Genomic DNA, 19,761 nt, shown 5'->3' with positions numbered 1-19,761 from the left:
ATGCATTATCTTTTTGGTGAGAGAAAACCTTTAGGGTAATTGACAAGCTGTGATGCAGTGAGAAAACGAAGACTGAAATGAAGCCAATATGGCACAAAAAGCTACATTTTTTTTTTTTTTCAAAATAGAGGAAATCTTTATTTCATTAAACATTAAGTGCTTAATAACCATGAACAAATCACAAGCCTGCAATAAAAAGGTCGAACAAGTTTGTGCCAGACTTCTTAAATGCATGGAACCAACAAAGAACCTTTTTTTCATTTTTGTAGGAATCCAGGGAAATCAATCACCACATTACACAATGTAATGTACCATTTCACTAACATCTCTGGGAATGCTTTAAATACACGTTTTGCACAAAGCTCAGAGTTAGTCAGGGTGTGAGCCTCTGGAGAGTTTCAGTGTTTTGCTCAAGGACACTTTGGCTACATTCACAAAACCAGTTGAAAGTGACCCAATTCTGATTTTTTTTTCTCAGATCCGCTCTTTTTGCCATGATTGTTCACATTCATCTTTACATGTGTTCTGTACTTGACATCAGAGTGGACACATCTGTACCATGACCCCACATTTACAACGAGCATGCTGCTCAGGCTGAGGACAAGAAGGCAGAGGAGAGCTTGGATTGAAATATCTTCCTATATATCTATTCAATTTGTAACCTCCTGTGTCCTCATCATCACTGCTGTGATCCTCTATGTTTTGTTTTGGCCCGCCACTGCTGACAATGACTGAATAATGACACTTTTGTCTGTTCACACTGACATAGAACAAAATCAGATGTGTCACATTTGAGTAAAAAAAAATCTAAGCCACTTTTTACTGGCTGTCTGAATGTACTGATGAACATACTGGCTGTTGCTGAGATCCACACCCTCTCTGACCACCATGGCACTACCATTATACATGTGTTTACAGTGAGAGAGACAAAAAGTGCTTCACTACCAGCCCGCAAAATAGTTTTACTTCCACTGTCAAACAGGAAGCATAACAGTTCTCATACTGTTTCATCTGTGCTTTAAAGGGCCATACCAGTGATTTTGAATGTTTGCATTATACATTGCAGCAAACCATTCTGCAAATCATGCAGGAGTACTAAAGACAGGTGTTTCACGTGTTGCTTGCCATGTTCTTTACTTGCAAAATATGAAATAAATCATATTGATGGTGAGGGTGTAGGACTTTGTTGATATGGGGCAAGAATTTTTTACTTGAGTATGGAGTTTTAAAACACAACAGCTTAGATGAGCAGAAATGTGAAGTATACAAATTTGCAGAACCACTGATGTGGTCTTTTACATATTCATGTGTTTTTCCTTTATGTTATGCAAAGCATTTCACAAGCCAGGCAGTGGTGTGTTTAAATTCCTGTGCAGAAGCTGGGCACGAGGAACCTTGTGTGCTGCTTCATACAAACTTTGAAAGCTGCATTTGAATTGAAGCTTTTTCCATGGACAATTACATGGTATAGTTTCAGCTGACTGCATTCACTTATGAACACAAACATAAGTGCTCTGAATGTTATATGATAAAAATGACATTGACAGCTATGAAACAGCTACTGTCCTTTATGAATGTCATCCAAATGACATCCAAAACTGTGCCTGGTGTAACAGCTGAGCCTGCAAGACTCTCATTAGACTCATTCTTTGACACAAACAAATAAACAAGACATGTTGATCCTGTGGTTCTCTTTAAATGTGGCTGTGTTCCTATTGACCTCTCCTTAGACACTTTGCTGACTTTGAACCTGAATACTTAACCAACTGGCATAGTGGTAACAATATGAAATCTTGCTCGTATCTAGAGAAGAGAAACGGTTTAAAACCATCCGATTTGTGTGCCATTACAGCAAATCCTGCTACTGCTGCTTCATGAAGCAGATCCCAGCTCTGTCTGTGATCAATAAAAGCACATATGATCAAAACCATCTCATTGTCATTACATGACAGTGATCTGGTGTCACTAAACAAAATGAAGGCAACCGCCCCCAAAGACGGAGGACATGAACACCTAAACACTGTCCCAAACCATTTGACATGGCACTTGAGCTCTGTTTTGATATGCCTGCAGCAGGTTAAGGCCTCAGTTAATGTAACACTACCAGACAGCCATCTTCATACCCAGATTACCATGGTCTGAACTGTTTAGGCTGAGAGAAAGGTAAGATGTGGGATTTGGGGTAAAATAAAACTTTACACCAATAGAGCCACATAACTCCATGCTGGATAAGATGATAAGATGAAGACAATCTTCTCACCAATTAACTCCTCTTATTGCCTACTGTCTCAATAAAGAAAGCTACGGTACATTTTGATCTCTGGACACAAAAGGCCAAAGTCAGAGGGAAAGTCACTGTGTCATACTGCCATAAAAGCTTGCTGTTTTCCCTCCGAGCTGTCTGCATTCAAGCTCTTAGGCAGGAACCTTGTGTCAACAATCAGCTACAAGCTACACAATCGTGTATGGCTTCCTCGCTTCATGGATCTTCATGTGCACCCTCAAGTTTGAAGCCGTGTGAAATTTTTTGCCACAAACTATGCAACGAAATGACTTCTCCCCTTTGGGCTCCGTCATACCACAAGTTTTCAGGTGGTAGCTGTGGGCAACCATTTTGCCGCACGTTTTGCAAAAATACGGTTTCTCCCCGGTGTGCATCCTCATGTGAACATTGAGATTTGAGCTCTGAGCGAAGGATTTTCCACAGAACGGGCAGCTGTGTGGCTTTTCGCCCGTGTGGATTCTCAAATGCACAGCCAAGTGGTCCCGACGCGCAAACTCTTTGTCACATTCAGGGCATTTAAAGGCTTTCTCGCCGGTGTGACTCTCGTCCACGTGCCTGATCAAATCGGAGTCCCTGCTAAAGTGTTTGCCGCAAAAACGGCAAGCCTTTTCGTCTCTCTGCGCGTGCTCCTGTTCCATGAAGGCAGCATCGCCGTGGCTGTGACGGGACGAGGACGAGCCCGAGCTGTCGCTGCCGTTCCACTCATCCTCAACATCTTGATCTGAGCGAGCGAGTCCGGCTTTCACACTGTTGGAGGTCCCGGCCTCCAGGTCTGGAATGATACACAGATCCAGCTGCTCCTGTTTGATCTGCGGAGGCTCCTGCAGCTCCGTCTCGTCCAGGCTGGGACTCTGCTCCAGCTGCTGTGGAGGAAGCGTCTCCTCACAGAGCGGCTGGCCGTCTAGAGGACAGAGGACACACAGTCAGCTGTGAAATAACCCCCACTGACATGCAGCCATGAGATGAACGTCACGAGAAAGCTGTTGTGGTATAAAAGAAGTTTAGCTACTAGCGTTGCCACCTTACCAGCAGACCGACTCGACTTAGCTCCATCTCAACAAAGCACCTAAATTATATGGATGATTATACGTTGGAGATGCCACAGACCTGCTCTGCATAATGTTATTTCAGGTTTTAAAACGGTCAGCTGCTTGATCTCTTGTTTCAGCTGGAGGATTTCTCTCTTGGAGCGGACAACTTCGTCCTGATACTCTGCTATGGTTTTCTCAACAAGTCCAAAGATTTCCTCCGCAGCCGCCGCCAGCCGCTCGTTCACCAGCAGCCTGAGCAGCTGCGTCCCCGACATGATGGAGCTCCGACTGGCGGATAAATGTGGCGGCACACCGGCGACTGCTTCACACAGACAAATAAACTGCGGGGGAAAGTTGAAGTCGACAGACTCACAAACACACTCGCTAGCAAGCTGGCTGTCTATGGTCTCACTGAACAACAGTCGGTAGTGTTTCCGGTTTCCCTTCACGGACTGAGCCGCTCACTATCGCCACCTGCTGCCGTGGTGGAGTTTTGCCCTGAACACACTACCACCAAACCTCGGCTTTATCAAGCATTCAGAGTCGAGGTGGACCGATTAATCGATTTCAGCATAATTTGGCTCTGACAGGTAGGAGCTAAAATTAACCCTAACGGTACACAACATTACTTTGTCCTAAAGCAAAGGGGATAAGAATAAGTAACTTAAATGTTTCACATATAAAATAATAGTTTAAATGCTGTCAGCAATAATGATCAATCTTATATATAATAATACATAAATACTGACATTAGAGGGCAAAATTACTTGTAAAAAGTTTACATCTTAGATTTTTTTTATGGTTTGATTTTCAGTTCCAGATTTATGTATTAAATACTTTGAGCTTAATATTTAGTGATCCAGATTTATTTAGTATATATATTTTGTCAGGTATTTGTTATTTTGACTTCAATGTTCAGTTTAACAGTTATCCAGTTTCAGATAAAGGTAAAGATAGTTCATATTTGGCATTGTAATTTTTTTTCTTCTTTCAAGTGGGGTGGTGCAGGGGGCTTATATCGGCCAATTAATCAGCTATCAGCTTTTTCCTGCCCCAAACTATCATTATTATGTTGATTTTTAAAGATCCACTATCAGTCGACCTATGATTCACACTAATTTCACTGTAATAGAGCTGAACCTTGCACCATTCACTTGTACATGCAGATATTTTGCAATATATGTTTAGTTAAATATAGCACTTTAAGAAATAATTCTGTACAATTTACATACAACTAATATAGTTTGGAAAATACTTTGAACATTCCAGCTCAGACCGAAGTGGAAGAGCTCTTCTACCTGCTATTCATGTAAAATGGCTGCTATGAAATCTAGAGGACAGCCATCAGACGCAGCACCTGGAAGATTTGCACAGCAGTATGACATAATGTTTAGAGGACATATTTATCCATCTTTTGATAATTGTTCTTATAACCTGTTGGTTGGTCTGTTAATACTGTATGTATCTTTTTACTATCTTCAGTAGTCACAAGAAAGGAGAGCCAGCATTAAGTTTAAAGTTAATAAGCTTAAGTTAATGAGACCAGGTTTTTATCCAAGTCTTTCTGAAGGAAACCTTGAATTATTTGTTTTCACTTATTAAAGTTGTTGCTAAAATTCTTCCTGAAAAAATAACAAAGTCCAATTTAGTACAAAAAAAGTTTTTATTTCACTAAAGGTTATATAAGCTTGAACAGTAAAATGAATAAAAAAAAAAACAGAGTTTAACACAGTAAACAACAGTTTACCTCCACTTTTGAACACAAAGATTATTTTTCTTCTTCTTCCTCATGTAGATTTTGCATAGAAATCCATTCTTACCACATGAAAAAACAACAGTTTTCTGCCAATTGAAGAAGCTGTTGCTAAAGTAGGGAGGGCCGGTGCTGCTGTGCCCTCTTCATCAGACAGCTCTTACACTTCCATGTGGCCTTGGTCTTAAAGACTGCGCACAGTCTGGTACAATTTCTCAGTGTTGTGCCATTTTCCTCGCCTGATGAACATCTATGTGTAACCCAACATAGAAGGCGGATGTAATTTTTTTTCCCACAAATTTTGCAGCAACACAGTTTTGGCCTACAAACTCCATTGCTCATCCTACATCCTGTTTGGATGTTGACAAGATGGCATGTGCCCCCAGTGTCCCTTCTATGGACTGTATCTATACACAGCAGTGCAGGAGGAAGGCACAGAGCATCCTCAGGGATAAGCACCATCCGGCCCATGCTCTGTTCAGGTGGAGGACCTCTGGACACAACCTGAGACATCACAGTCCAGAGAGTATCACCACACACAAGGCCTGTTTTTATAACAGCTTCTTCCCTGCCACTGTAAAGCTGATTTCTGAGGACATTTAAAGGGGAAAAAGATATCACACCCCACAAATTGCCTTCTCAATGGACAGTTACAAATCACAGGTTAAGACAATGTGCAATATTTGTGTGTGCAACAATCCAACATTCTTACTCCTCAAGCACTCTCTCAGGACAAATAACTGAAGTCACTTTGGTTTTTTATTTATTTATTTGTTTATTTATTTATCATTTATTAGTATTTTATCTCAGATTCCTTATCCTTTTTTCATGAGCATTTATTTATTGTTTCGCTCTTCTAGTTATGTATATACCTTAGATATTTTTTGATATTTTTTTTTAAAGCTGACTCTAAGAGCAATGCACAAAAATTCCAATGTACTAATACCTTCTCGTATTTGTGCAAATGGCAATAAACATCTATCTATATTCCATTCTATTCTTTTGCCACTTTGCATTTGTCCAACTTAATTTTGCATTTTCTTAAATGGACGCGGTGGGCAACCATTTTGCCACATGTACGGCAAAAATATGGTCTCTCCCTAGTGTGCACTCGCATGTGAATCTTACAACTTGAACTCTGAGTGAACAGTTTTCCACAGAAATAGCACTGGAAGGGCTTTTCGCCCGTGTGAGTTCTCACACGCCGAATGAGTGTGTCCCTACGACTATTTGAAGATACAGGCTGATGGTCTACCTGCTGGGCATTGCTGCCTGACGCACCTCCACCAGTGCCTTTTGATCAGGTGTGCCTTCTGTACACCCCTGGGCTTAAGTGGGTCATAAGCTGGGGACCACCGGTCATGGATGTTTCGCTCCTTTAACCCCAGTACATCTCTTGGTGGCGGAGCGATGGCAGGGATCTCTCCCTGCCACCCCCTGCTGATGCCCTAGTTGTTAGGCCCCCACTCCCTATCTCTCCTCCTCAGCCACAGCCAGAAACTGCCCTTCTCTGCCTCCTCTGCCAGTTCCCTGATGGCTTTCCGACGTCCAGCTCCAGTGCATCCGAGGTCGCGGAGCAGGCGAACCGTCGAGGACCCGACAAATCCCCTACACCCCACCTCGATGGGGCATGTGATGGCTGTCCAGCCAGCCTCTCTGCACTTGGCCGCCAGGTCTGAATACTTGGCGCACTTGCGCTCATTGGCAGCCTCCATACCCTGCTCCCACGGGATGGTGAGCTCCACCAGCAGGATGGTCTTGCGGGGCACTGACCACATGATGAGGTCTGGCCGGAGTGTTGGACTCTTTGTCACATTCGAGGCACTTGAAGGGCTTTGACCCGTGATCATCCTCAACATGAATGATCAGTTGGGAGTCCTTCTCGAACTCTTTACCACAAAAACGGCAACATTTCCCATGTTGTGCAGATTTCTCCACTTCCAGAATGACGGCAATTTCGTGGCTCTGACCAGACAACAAGCCACCGCTCTGGTCCCTTTTCTCTTCGGTGTCTTTGTTGACACGGACAGTTGCAGCGCCGGAGGATGACGACAGCTGACAGCCTGTGGCGGGCTGTGGCTGAGCGACTTTAGCTTTCACACAGGTGGAAGGTCCAGCCTCCAGGTTTGAAATGATACACAGATCCGGCTTTTCCTCTTTGATCTATGGAGGCTGCTCACAGACCAGCTGCCTGTCTAGAGGACATCTCTGAGGAGGATCTCTGTTGCCATATTCTGGACAGAATTTTTCATCTGTTTGTGTTATTAGATTTATATCAAAATAACACTGTGACAGTTCGAGTTTAAAAAAATGTTAATTCAATATTTTTAAAAATGACAAAAAAAAAAAAAATTAGATACCCCTTTTTGGTCCCCAAAATTTCCCAACACTTTTACAATTGTACAGTTGTAAAAACCACATTCATTTTCATTCCACTTCACTGAACACTGACACAAGATAATGATGAATATCTTCATTAGCAAGCTGCAGCCAACACTGACCAGACTGAAACAGACTACTGGCCTTAAACACCACGAAACACTAAGACATGCACAAGTCACTTCAGTTCAATTTTATTTGTATTCATCAAGACCCAACAGATTTTGACTAATCTCATGAAGTAAAGTCTCCCCATGAGCAAGCACTTGGTGATGGTGATGAGGAAAAAACCCTTTTAACAGGGAAAAAAACCTTGAGATCCTCACTCTGGGTCTGTGGACATCTGCCTCGACCGTTTGGGTTCAGAGAGAGAGAGAGTCTGCGGCTCTGCAGGCAGAAAAACCTGCAGAAAGAGACAGAGGAAGAGAGAGGAGAGAGGAGAGAGAACAAAACTACAGGAGAGAGAAGATGCAGCGTTAGTAACATTCATTAATGGAATATGAATGCTCAAGGATGGAGAGACAGATGAGAGAGAAAGAGCTCAGTGCATCATGGGAAGTCCCCCGGCCATCTACATCAGTATGTTTGTTTATTTGTTTTGGGATTTTTTGTATGTTATCAAATAAATTTACACATTTTCCACTATGAGGTTTTGTTTTTAATTCTTTATATTTATTTGTTTGTTCTCAGTCTCATTACACTGATGTCATATGAATGATCTCCATACTGACCTGATGCGTCCAGGTATGAGCCGTTATAACCAGAGGTGGGAAGTGATGAAGTACAAATACTGTGTTACTCCACTCAAGTAGATCTTTCAGGCACTTTTACTTTCTGTATTTCTACTTGAGTGAAGAATATGTGTACTTTACCTTTTCTGGTTATGACCTATATTTTAAGAAATAATTGAGGTTTACCCCACAGCCCCAACTATATACAGATTTTTATTCACAACTACGTACAGATTTTGATTCACAATTATATACAGATTTTTATTCACAACTATTTACAGATTTTGATTCACAACTATATACAGATTTTTAATCACAACTATGTACAGATTATTGATTGACTGCCATCCAGCTGCAGGTGCACATGTGTAGGGCCTCACACCACATGCACACGGTTGTTCACACCCCTCAGCACCCTCAGCACCCTGGAGAAGAAGCGCCTCACCCTGCCCGGCTTCTTCTTCTTCTCAGGCTGGGTGACGTCTGAAAATCACAAGAGGACAGTCAGTGGCAGCAGCAGCCTTGGTGGAGGCAGCCAGAGTGTGGAAGGAGGTGAGAGCTGAAAAAGCAGTGGAGGTGAGTGAGTCCTACCAGGTGTGGTGTGAGCTGAGTGTGTGTCAGCCCTGTTGGTGGCAGCAGCCTGGCTCAGGTCAGCGGCAGGAGCTGCAGCACGGCCGCTCAGTGGAGCACAAACGCTCGCAACACCGTCCACGGCTGGAGAAGTGGCCGCTCCAACCTGAGAGCAAGTTGTTGTCAGCATCAGCAACGCTCACATTCTGTACAGTTGATTCAATATTGCCGATAAGAAAAGCAGACTGAGCAAGCGGTGCTGCCTACCTCTGTGGTGTTGTCTGGTGATGTTAGAGAAACAGTCACTTCAGTTTCTCTGAGGACCTCCAGTGTGATGTCAATTTGGTCCTCAGTTTTGGCATCAGTGACTTCGGTTTCCCTGAGGGCCTCCTCAGTCTTCTGAGGGCTGCAGTCCTTGATCACAAGAACCTGGGGGCTGAACACACACACGGTGGAGATTATTTTCTCATGTTAGCCAACACTTAATCCCATCTTTTTGAGATCATCTGTCTCAGTGGATTCATTCCTACTTCCCACATAAGTACACATGCAGTACTCTGTGATCTGCTCTCATGAAGGCCTAACTCTCTGAGGGACGATGCAGTGACCAGAGAAAATCATGGTACCTGGGTCTTTGTTCAGAGGCTCCATCAGCTGGCATGTCCTCCCTGACTGGCGCAGGCTTGACTAGTATGATGGCTGGCCGCTGTTTTGCAGAGGCTGCCCTTGGCCTTCTGAATGAAAACACACACAGTTAACACACACGCACTAATCCCTCAAATTTGTCTTTCAGGCACATTCAACAACGTCCTGAGAGTCAAAGGGGTGTTTACCTGCTCCTGCTCTCCAGCTTCCTCTTAAAGGGCTGAGGCCTGGTCTCGGGGCAGGGGCGGTCAAAGATGCGCCTTATAAGAAAGGGGTGCCCGAGGACTTCAGGAGGGATGAGCCTCCATGCAGGATTCACCTCAAGGAGCGCCTTTATCAGGTCAACGCAGTCCCTGACATCATCTGCCTCAGCCCCGCTCTCCGCAGCCAGAATCTACATTTGAAAACAAACAAACAAGCAAAGTCAAATAGAAAATCAGTCAAGTTCTCCTTGGTGTTCAGTGAAAGGCTGAAATGACTTGAACCAGTTGTGTGTCTTCACTTTCCTGGTTCAGCAGCTGCTTGAGCACCTACCTCCTTGAGCTGGACCAGAGACCTGAAGCTGTACCTCCTGGGGTCCACGCTGTACTTCGCTGGGCTCTAAAACAAAGTCAAGTCTACTTGAGCAGATCCTTAATCACCTGATTCAGAGCTACATCCTCAAAAGAGCCATTCACTGTTTTACATAACTATTTTTCAAAGTATTGAGACAATTCATGAAAAGCCACACCCATTAGAGGGGAATGTGTTGCACTAAATACACGAGCTCACCTTGAGTCTCCAGTATCGCCTCCAGCTGTAAATTGGTGGTTGTTTGAAGAACAACTTTGTTCTTTGTGCAACTTTTAACAGATACAGTGGAGGTGGACCCAGCAACTCGACAATGAACCTCATCTGGAGACAAAACAAAGCATCACATGATTCTTTTCTCACCTATTTGAAATGGTGTGGAAAGAAATCAGGCAGTCCAAACAGTAAAGTACTCACCACGTCATATTCATTGTCTCCAGGGAACAGTGAATAGCCCAGCAGCATCTGAGCCATCACGCAGCCGAGTGACCACATGTCGATGGCCTCAGAAAACTGGAGGCCCAGAAGGATTTCTGGAGACCTGAGAGTGAAAGAAGAACAACTCACCACATGAGAAAATGTCCTGCTCTGAGGAAAGAGGAATACAACATGGGACACAGCAAAAGTCCCTCACAGACAGGAATGTACAGCAGCAGCATTTTTTTTTTAAAAAAAAAAATCTGAAAATGCTGATGAGAAATTTGAGAAAAAAACAATACAGTACAAAAAAAATTAGCACAAAAAATGAACAAAAAAGACATGAAAATTATATTTAGAATTATGAAAATTTAAAGGTTAGGTCAGTATCAGAATTCTTGTTTTTAAATGTTTGTGAAAATAAAAATGATTGAAAAGTTATAAGAAATTAACCTGAAAATTATCAAAACATGATCACAAATTACAATAAAAAAAATTATAAGGAAGTAATAATAATAATAATAATAATAATAATACAATTACAAAAAGAGATAAGAAACAACTTGAAAATCACCAGAAATTCCCTCAAAATTTAAGATAAAAATAATTCAAGTTTTTTTTTTTTTGTTTGTTTTTGTTTTTGTTTTTGGACACAGAAGTGCCTATAGACACCACAGAGGCGGTGACGAGGATTATGGACAGGGCACACACACTCTGCTCCTTATTGCCAGTAGAATTGAGCAGCTGGACACACACTCGTGCAGAGCAGTGCTCCATGCTCCTCCAGATCTCACCTCCATTGAATGGACTGAAGACAGGAGCCCTGCTTGGCCTCAGACACTGGGATGGCCAACCCAAAATCAACCAGCTTCACCCTGAGGGGCTTCCTGTGGGGATCCACCAGCATGATATTGGCTGGCTTCAGGTCTGTGTGGATCACCTTCATGAGCCTCAGGGTGCAAAACGCCCTGGCCAGCTGCAAGCACAAGGTCAGTTCAACAACATGAAGCATGCGTCCCAGCTGACAGTTGAAGAAGCTGTGAATTTTGATGTGGAAATGATTGTGTGTGTACTTGTTTGGTGATCCATTTAATATCATACAGAGACAGAGGGACAAAGTCTCTCTGCCTCATGTAGTTGTGGAGGCTGATATCCAAGGCCTCGAACACCAGACAAGTGAATCCGTCCTTCTCAAAGCTCTCATGAAACTGGACGATGCGAAACTTGTGGGCGGAGAAGGATCTCAGCCTTTCCAACATGGATATCTGTGGATACATGACGGGTTTGACAGGTTCATGTTATCAAAAGATAGTCCTTGTGTTGCATAGCAAACCACTGAAATGGCTAAAGCAACAAGCCAGCAAGTGTAGGCCTCCAAGACAATGAAGCAGCCCACCTCCTTTTCAGCATCTGTCCTGTCTTTGATTCTTTTCACAGTCACGATTTTATTCGTGTCCTGTTCGAGGCATCGGACCAGAGTTCCAAAGGCGCCCTCACCCAATCTGCCCAGCTCCACATAGTTGTTGGACCTATGGGAGCCTTCAGTGGAGACCGAGAGGGGAGGGGCCGTCAGGATGGGAACAGGTGAGCTCACTTTCATGTTTTCCATAGAGAATTCAGTTTGCCATAGAAACCTGAGAGGAAAAATGGGAAGAAATCAGAGTAAATAAGCAGCTACTTTCAGTTCCCTCAAAGAGACAATGATCCATTTATGGCAACATGTTGAAACGCTCAGTTGACTTCCAAGGTCTTATCAAAACCAAGTGCATTCCTGAGGGTTTCATAAAACTGATCTGACGTAAAGACAAAAAAAAAAAACGTGTGACTGAAATTTAGCTCTCGCTCACTTGTGTTTTTTACTGATGAAATGACTGGTTTTCAAATTAGACTCCTTCTGACAGAAAAGTATCTTCTGAGAAGAATTGCTACCTCTCTGCACACCTTATGTCTACCCAGCTATCTAAACACCAAGTCCAGCTCACTTTGTCTACAGGTGTATCCTTTCTCTGAAAGTTAAAAAAAAAAAAAAAAACTAACAGCAGGCAGCTACCAGAGTCAAACAAGTCTGCATATCTTTTAGCAGCTCAGCAGTGGTAGTGAAAACATAGCTGTCTGGAAAATTACACAAGTTCAAATCGTCAATGACTTAAAATAAGTACAGTAGGTCATATATTTCATTAGTGTTTCCAACTCTGGTAGCCTACAGCATCACTGGACCTGAGATATTTTGCTCCATCAGAGAGGAGAAGCAGCTGCTCACCTTCATCTGCATGTGGAAGAATGAGGAGAAAGTCCACATGTTGCCCTCTTTATCAAACAGTGGTTCTAGAACACCTTTATGATGCAACAGTGCACAGAGGGCCCAGACTGAATCCTCACAGCTGCATCACAATCAGTGATGGAGTCAGCCGTGTTCCCCCAGACAAACTGAGCACAAACCAGTTTACATTTGAACACAACTGACAATAAATGCACCATTATACTTGATATGGACGAGTATGGACGAGATGAGGCAAATGTCTTATTCGTGACAAATGCTCAAAATATTGTACAATGTCCATAAATGTGTCCTTTGGGGATTTGATTTTAATATAAAACGGGAATTAATCATCTCCATAATCAAAATCAAAGTTATAGGAGGAGATGCGGGGTAAAAAAAAATAAATAAAAAAAAAACCTTTAAATACAATCACAGACTTCCACTGTAGTTATAAGTCAGCTTCATTTCCGGCCAGTCTTTTTGGAGGGATTGAAAGTGGCAACTTATTTACTCTCATTCCTTCCCAGTTTCCTCTCAGGTTTTTCTGCTGAAATAATCCTCCATGGAATACGTGGAAAACAAAAAGTTCGGTTCTCCTCTTGTTCCTCCTGCTATGCTAGCTAAAAAAAATATTTAAGAACTGTTTTTGAGAATATTATTGTGTTACATAATTATATTATATGTAGTTGGAGCAGAACTGGATACTGCAGTCATTCTACAAGGAGTGAGTGTTTTTTGTGTCATTTTGACTGAAAGTATTCTGATGATTTTTCTTAATGATTTTTTAATCTATGTTTTTATGACTCAATCAATTTAAAGTAAAGATATGGTGGCTCATATGATGGGATCATTAAAACTAGATGGTCCAAGGAAGCCGTTAGTACCAAACATGTCATGCTAAATTGCCTGCAAGCAGGTAAAATGTCGCTCCAAAGTTAGGCTTAATTTTGCCCATGGAAAAACTGGCACTTTCAGAAGGCCCGTTTCCACCGCCGGAACTTCGGGGTAATTTTACGGGGCCGTGGCCGTTGTCGCGTGTCTCCACCGCCGGAACTACCCCGAAAGAGAGAGTTCAGGAACCTTTACAGGGGCTAAAAAACGGCCCTGCCTCGGGGTAGGGACTCTGGGCAGCCCCGAAAAAACTTCTGGGTTTACTCACAGCGTGATGTGATGTCAACAGAAAGCAGGCGTCCCTAGCAACACGGCCAACACTACCAAGCTAACACTAACGTGCTAGCTAACGTTAAAAACACACTTTTTAGCCGGCATTTTAGGGGCGCTAACGTTAACTTTAGCGGACTTTAGCTAACACTAAAAACACACTTTTTAGCTGGCATTTTTAGGGGCGCTAACGTTAGCTTTAGCGGACGTTAGCTAACGCTAACAAAAGGCTTTTTAGCCAGCATTTTTAGGGGCGCTAACGTTAGCTTTAGCGGACATTAGCTAACGCTAACAACAGACTTTTTTAACAACACGCATTTTGATGCCCCGGTCATGGTCGCGCAACCGCCCGGTAACTTTACAGGAACCTTCCTCCTCAGCCCTCTCAGTGGAGACACAGTTGAGAGGGCTGAGCGAGAGGACGTTCCTGAAGTAGCCCCTGCCCCCCAAATACTACCAGGAACATTCTGGTGGAAACGGGCCTGAAGGGGTCTGTTGACCTCTGACCTCCAGCTATGTGAATGAAAATGGGTTCTCTGGGCACCCACAGGTCTTTCCTTTGCAGACATGCCAGCCTTATGTTAATCCCATGCAGGTCGGGCCACAAACCATGCAGTACAAATGTGTTCTTTCCACCTATTGTAAAATGGTGTATTTGTGCAGACTGGGGCCTAAACTAACAGTCTTGGAGTTGCATGGTGGATAAATGTGGTGGCACACCGGCGACTGCTTCACACAGACAAATAAACTGCAGGGGAAATTAAAGCCCACGGGAAACATCATAGATATAGAAACGTAGATGCCGCGTTTGCTATCTGGCAATACGTCAGCGGAGCCGCCATATTGGTAGGGGCAACAGAGTGGGAGCGCCCGGGAGTGAGACAGCAGACCGCAGCGAATATGCCAGCCTCATGTGCTGCTTTTGAGTAGAAAATCGCCAAGGTGGGATGACCTTTCACAGGTATAAGTGGCAGTCTCATTGTATTGAACTGTTTAGAGTTAGTGATCGTAAAATGTTGCTTCAAACTGTCATGAAAATGAGCTGACACTGTGGTGGTGATCTAACGCTAGTAACCCCACATCACCAGTTAGCTTAGCTAGCTTACTGAGTATATGACTAAAGTAAAGTTAAACGTAATATTTTGATCTTTTTGTATAATTTAGTTAATAAAAATGTTCAGAGGAGTGTGTTTATGTTAGCTACATCTAGTAAGCTATGTTTATGCTGCTAACTTTGGCTTAATGCACTAGCTGCATCATTCAGCAACCGTTAATGCTACGGCTTGCTGATGGCTTTGTTTTTTGTCAAAGGTTCCCGAGTGATCCTGAAGTTCGGAAAGCCTGGGCCATAGCTGCCAGGAGGAAGGATTTTAAGCCCACTGAGACCACACTTCTCTGCAGCTGTCATTTCAAGGCAGAGGACGTTGACAGAACTGGGCAAACCATGCGTTGCAAGGACTGTGTTCAGTTTTCAGTTTTCCCGGCTATCCGAACTTTCATTAGCTGTCACAGATTTTCCTACGGGAGTTGACTTTAAATCTTTTTATGTGTTATTAAACACCTTTATAAACACATTGGTGAAGAAAAATGTTGGTAAGGAATTTATTCCCACAATTTCATAATATTCCATGACATTTTTATTGTGTTGCTTGTGTTATTTTATTATGCTGTCATTATGTGGCATTGTGTGTTATATGGTATTATTTTAATCATTCTCAACTTAATATTTTACATTTTATACTGATTGCTTGTAGATGCATACCCAGGTCTCCTGAAAATAAGATCTTGATCTCAATGGGACTTACCTGATTAAATAAAGGTTGAATGAATGTGTATATTATAATTAGTTTTGTATTCCATGTCTGAATTAATGAAGATGAAAATGATGTTCTGTGTAGGCCAAGCCAAGAGTGCTGAAAAATAAATGATTCCTACAGGTGACGACGTGGGCAAGCTTAAGTGTGGAGTGGAAACGGAAGAACAAACTTAGGTCTTTCACATGTTGTGAAGATGGAAAAAATAGGATTTATCATGTGTCTTGGGTGTGTGCGGATGAACTGACTGGGTGTTCTCTTAACTGGAGTCTGGGGAAAAAATAGTTTTGTTCTATTTATTACTGAATTTATTTTATTATCATTAATTGAATAACAAGCAACCAGGTGGCTTTATAGGCTAACAATACAATGGATATAGAAAGCTATATATTTGGAGACACTCAAGTTGAAATTGTCAATATTCTTTAACATCTGATGTTCCCTATTCATTAGACAGTAGCCTGCATATCCCTGAGAGGTAGGTTGTGGCTATTCAGGGGGTGTTTTAATATTTAGAGCTGATTAGACCCACCATCAGTATCTGAATTTAATTCCAATAAGTAACCAGTATCATGTTCACAGACGCATAGTGGCGATGTACGGCAATAGCGAACGCGGCATCTACGTTTCTATATCTATGGGAAACACTCAAACACACTCGCTTGCAAGCTGGCTCGTTTCCTGAACGAAGACAGTTAATGCCTCTGTCGTACCTTCACGGGCTGAGCCACTCACTGTTGCCACCTAGTGACTGGGATGTTTTATTGCCCTGAACACGCTACCACCAAACCTCGGGCTAATCAAGTACTCCGAATTTAATTTCCCTGTGACATAGCTGACTTTGGTCATGCTCAGTAAAAAGGCTTGATAACATACAGATGTAGGAGAGTGAAGCGCCAAAACTCGAAATATCCTAAAACAGGTAATTAGCAATGTCATGAAGTGGAAAAATGGGTATAAGGTTCAAGCCCATGCATCTCATGGGCAACATCACAGTCTAAAACACACTGATCAGAGTGCTGTTTCATCCTAAAGACTAGATTACCTGTCATAAACAATCAGTGGTGGTATAGTTTGACCAGCGTGAATTAAGGTCACTTCAAACTCTTGAGACCCTCAGGATCTTAAGACCTTAAGACCAGCTCCTTGTGATGTTCGGAGGTGTGAACTCACATTACAAAGCAGTGTTTTCCCCACAAAACCTTCAGCTGTTCACCCTGTTCCATGATATTTCAAGTGCTGAATGCTGAGTGTGCTGCTGCTAAAACATTTGCCGTGAACTCTGCAACAGGATGGTTTCTCTCAGTATGGATTCACCCTGGAGCCACAGGGGTGGAAGCGTGTTATATCAGATTTTGCAGGAGAGCCGAAACAAATTTTGATCAAACTTGAATCAGCTGCTGTTGCCATATTCTGGACAGAATTTGTCATCTGTTTGTGTTATTAGATTTATATCAAAAATAACACTGTGACAGTTCGAGTTTAAAAAATGTTAATTCGATATTTTTTTTTTTTTTAAAAAGTGAGAAACCCCTTTTTGGTCCCCAAAATTTCCCAACACTTTTACAATTGTACAGTTGTAAAAACCACATTCATTTTCATTCCACTTCACTGAACACTGACACAAGATAATGATGAATATCTTCATTAGCAAGCTGCAGCCAACACTGACCAGACTGAAACAGACTACTGGCCTTAAACACCACGAAACACTAAGACATCCACAAGTCACTTCAGTTCAATTTTATTTGTATTCATCAAGACCCAACAGATTTTGACTAATCTCATGAAGTAAAGTCTCCCCATGAGCAAGCACTTGGTGATGGTGATGAGGAAAAAACCCTTTTAACAGGGAAAAAAACCTTGAGATCCTCACTCTGGGTCTGTGGACATCTGCCTTGACCGTTTGGGTTCAGAGAGAGAGAGAGTCTGCGGCTCTGCAGGCAGAAAAACCTGCAGAAAGAGACAGAGGAAGAGAGAGGAGAGAGGAGAGAGAACAAAACTACAGGAGAGAGAAGATGCAGCGTTAGTAACATTCATTAATGCAATATGAATGCTCAAGGATGGAGAGACAGATGAGAGAGAAAGAGCATCAGTATGTTTATTTGTTTTGGGATTTTTTGCATGTTATCAAATAAATTTACACATTTTCCACTATGAGGTTTTGTTTTTAATTCTTTATATTTATTTGTTTGTTCTCAGTCTCATTACACTGATGTCATATGAATGATCTCCATACTGACCTGATGCGTCCAGGTATGAGCCGTTATAACCAGAGGTGGGAAGTGATGAAGTACAAATACTGTGTTACTCCACTCAAGTAGATTTTTCAGGCACTTTTACTTTCTGTATTTCTACTTGAGTGAAGAATATGTGTGCTTTACCTTTTCTGGTTATGACCTATATTTTAAGAAATAATTGAGGTTTACCCCACAGCTCCAACTATATACAGATTTTTATTCACAACTACGTACAGATTTTGATGCACAATTATATACAGATTTTTATTCACAACTATTTACAGATTTTGATTCACAACTATGTACAGATTTTTAATCACAACTATGTACAGATCATTGATTGACTGCCATCCAGCTGCAGGTGCACATGTGGAGGGCCTCACACCACATGCACACGGTTGTTCACACCCCTCAGCACCCTCAGCACCCTGGAGAAGAAGCGCCCCACCCTGCCCGGCTTCTTCTTCTTCTTCTCAGGCTGGGTGACGTCTGAAAATCACAAGAGGACAGTCAGTGGCAGCAGCAGCCTTGGTGGAGGCAGCCAGAGTTTGGAAGGAGGTGAGAGCTGAAAAAGCAGTGGAGGTGAGTGAGTCCTACCAGGTGTGGTGTGAGCTGAGTGTGTGTCAGCCCTGTTGGTGGCAGCAGCCTGGCTCAGGTCAGCGGCAGGAGCTGCAGCACGGCCGCTCAGTGGAGCACAAACGCTCCCAACACCGTCCACGGCTGGAGAAGTGGCCGCTCCAACCTGAGAGCAAGTTGTTGTCAGCATCAGCAACGCTCACATTCTGTACTGGTGGATTCAATACTGCTGATAAGAAAAGCAGACTGAGCAAGCGGTGCTGCCTACCTCTGTGGTGTTGTCTGGTGATGTTAGAGAAACAGTCACTTCAGTTTCTCTGAGGACCTCCAGTGTGATGTCAGTTTGGTCCTCAGTTTTGGCATCAGTGACTTCGGTTTCCCTGAGGGCCTCCTCAGTCTTCTGAGGGCTGCAGTCCTTGATCACAAGAACCTGGGGGCTGAAAACACAAGTTGGAGATGATTTTCTCATGTTGGCCACCACTTAATCCCATCTTTTTGAGATCATCTGTCTCAGTGGATTCATTCCTACTTCCCACATAAGTGCACATGCAGTACTCTGTGATCTGCTCTCATGAAGGCCTAACTCTCTGAGGGACGATGCAGTGACCAGAGAAAATCATGGTACCTGGGTCTTTGTTCAGAGGCTCCATCAGCTGGCATGTCCTCCCTGACTGGCGCAGGCTTGACCACTATGATGGCTCGCCGTTGTTTTGCAGAGGCTGCCCTTGGCCTTCTGAATGAAAACACACACAGTTAACACACACACACTAATCCCTCAAATGTGTCTTTCAGGCACATTCAACAACGTCCTGAGAGTCAGAGGGGTGTTTACCTGCTCCTGCTCTCCAGCTTCCTCTTAAAGGGCTGAGGCCTGGTCTCGGGGCAGGGGCGGTCAAAGATGCGCCTTATAAGAAAGGGGTGCCCAAGGACTTCAGGAGGGATGAGCCTCCATGCAGGATTCACCTCAAGGAGCGCCTTTATCAGGTCAACGCAGTCCCTGACATCATCTGCCTCAGCCCCGCTCTCCGCAGCCAGAATCTACATTTGAAAACAAACAAACAAACAAGCAAAGTCAAATAGAAAATCAGTCAAGTTCTCCTTGGTGTTCAGTGAACGGCTGAAATGACTTGAACCAGTTGTGTGTCTTCACTTTCCTGGTTCAGCAGCTGCTTGAGCACCTACCTCCTTGAGCTGGACCAGAGACCTGAAGCTGTACCTCCTGGGGTCCACGCTGTACTTCGCTGGGCTCTAAAACAAAGTCAAGTCTACTTGAGCAGATCCTTAATCACCTGATTCATAGCTACATCATCAAAAGAGCCATTCAATGTTT

General features: G+C 43.1%; 1 protein-coding gene and 2 long non-coding RNA genes across 3 annotated transcripts; 1 reads left to right on the top strand and 2 right to left on the bottom strand.

Annotated features, from left to right (window-relative positions):
• Window positions 1–117: 117 nt before the first annotated feature.
• Window positions 118–13,536, bottom strand: LOC115373083 (uncharacterized). Its single transcript, XR_003929497.1, has 3 exons — window positions 13,525–13,536; window positions 6,200–6,204; window positions 118–588 (listed from the first exon to the last, which is right to left on the bottom strand). It is a non-coding gene; the product is annotated as an uncharacterized LOC115373083 (long non-coding RNA).
• Window positions 587–3,709, bottom strand: LOC115373081 (zinc finger protein 239-like). Its single transcript, XM_030071325.1, has 2 exons — window positions 3,392–3,709; window positions 587–3,185 (listed from the first exon to the last, which is right to left on the bottom strand). The coding sequence occupies exons 1-2, from the start codon at window positions 3,588–3,590 to the stop codon at window positions 2,452–2,454; spliced, it is 933 nt and encodes a 310-aa protein (XP_029927185.1). The 5' UTR covers window positions 3,591–3,709; the 3' UTR covers window positions 587–2,451.
• On the top strand, window positions 8,537–17,124 carry LOC115373082 (uncharacterized). The gene is made up of 4 exons (XR_003929496.1): window positions 8,537–8,730; window positions 11,818–11,964; window positions 16,853–16,947; window positions 17,013–17,124. It is a non-coding gene; the product is annotated as an uncharacterized LOC115373082 (long non-coding RNA).
• Window positions 17,125–19,761: the final 2,637 nt, after the last annotated feature.

This window comes from Myripristis murdjan, chromosome 15 (genome assembly GCF_902150065.1).
Source record: "Myripristis murdjan chromosome 15, fMyrMur1.1, whole genome shotgun sequence".
NCBI classification, from domain to species: domain Eukaryota; kingdom Metazoa; phylum Chordata; class Actinopteri; order Holocentriformes; family Holocentridae; genus Myripristis; species Myripristis murdjan.
The sequence above is the reverse complement of the archived record's forward strand: the minus strand, read 5'-3'. Positions and strand labels throughout refer to the sequence as shown.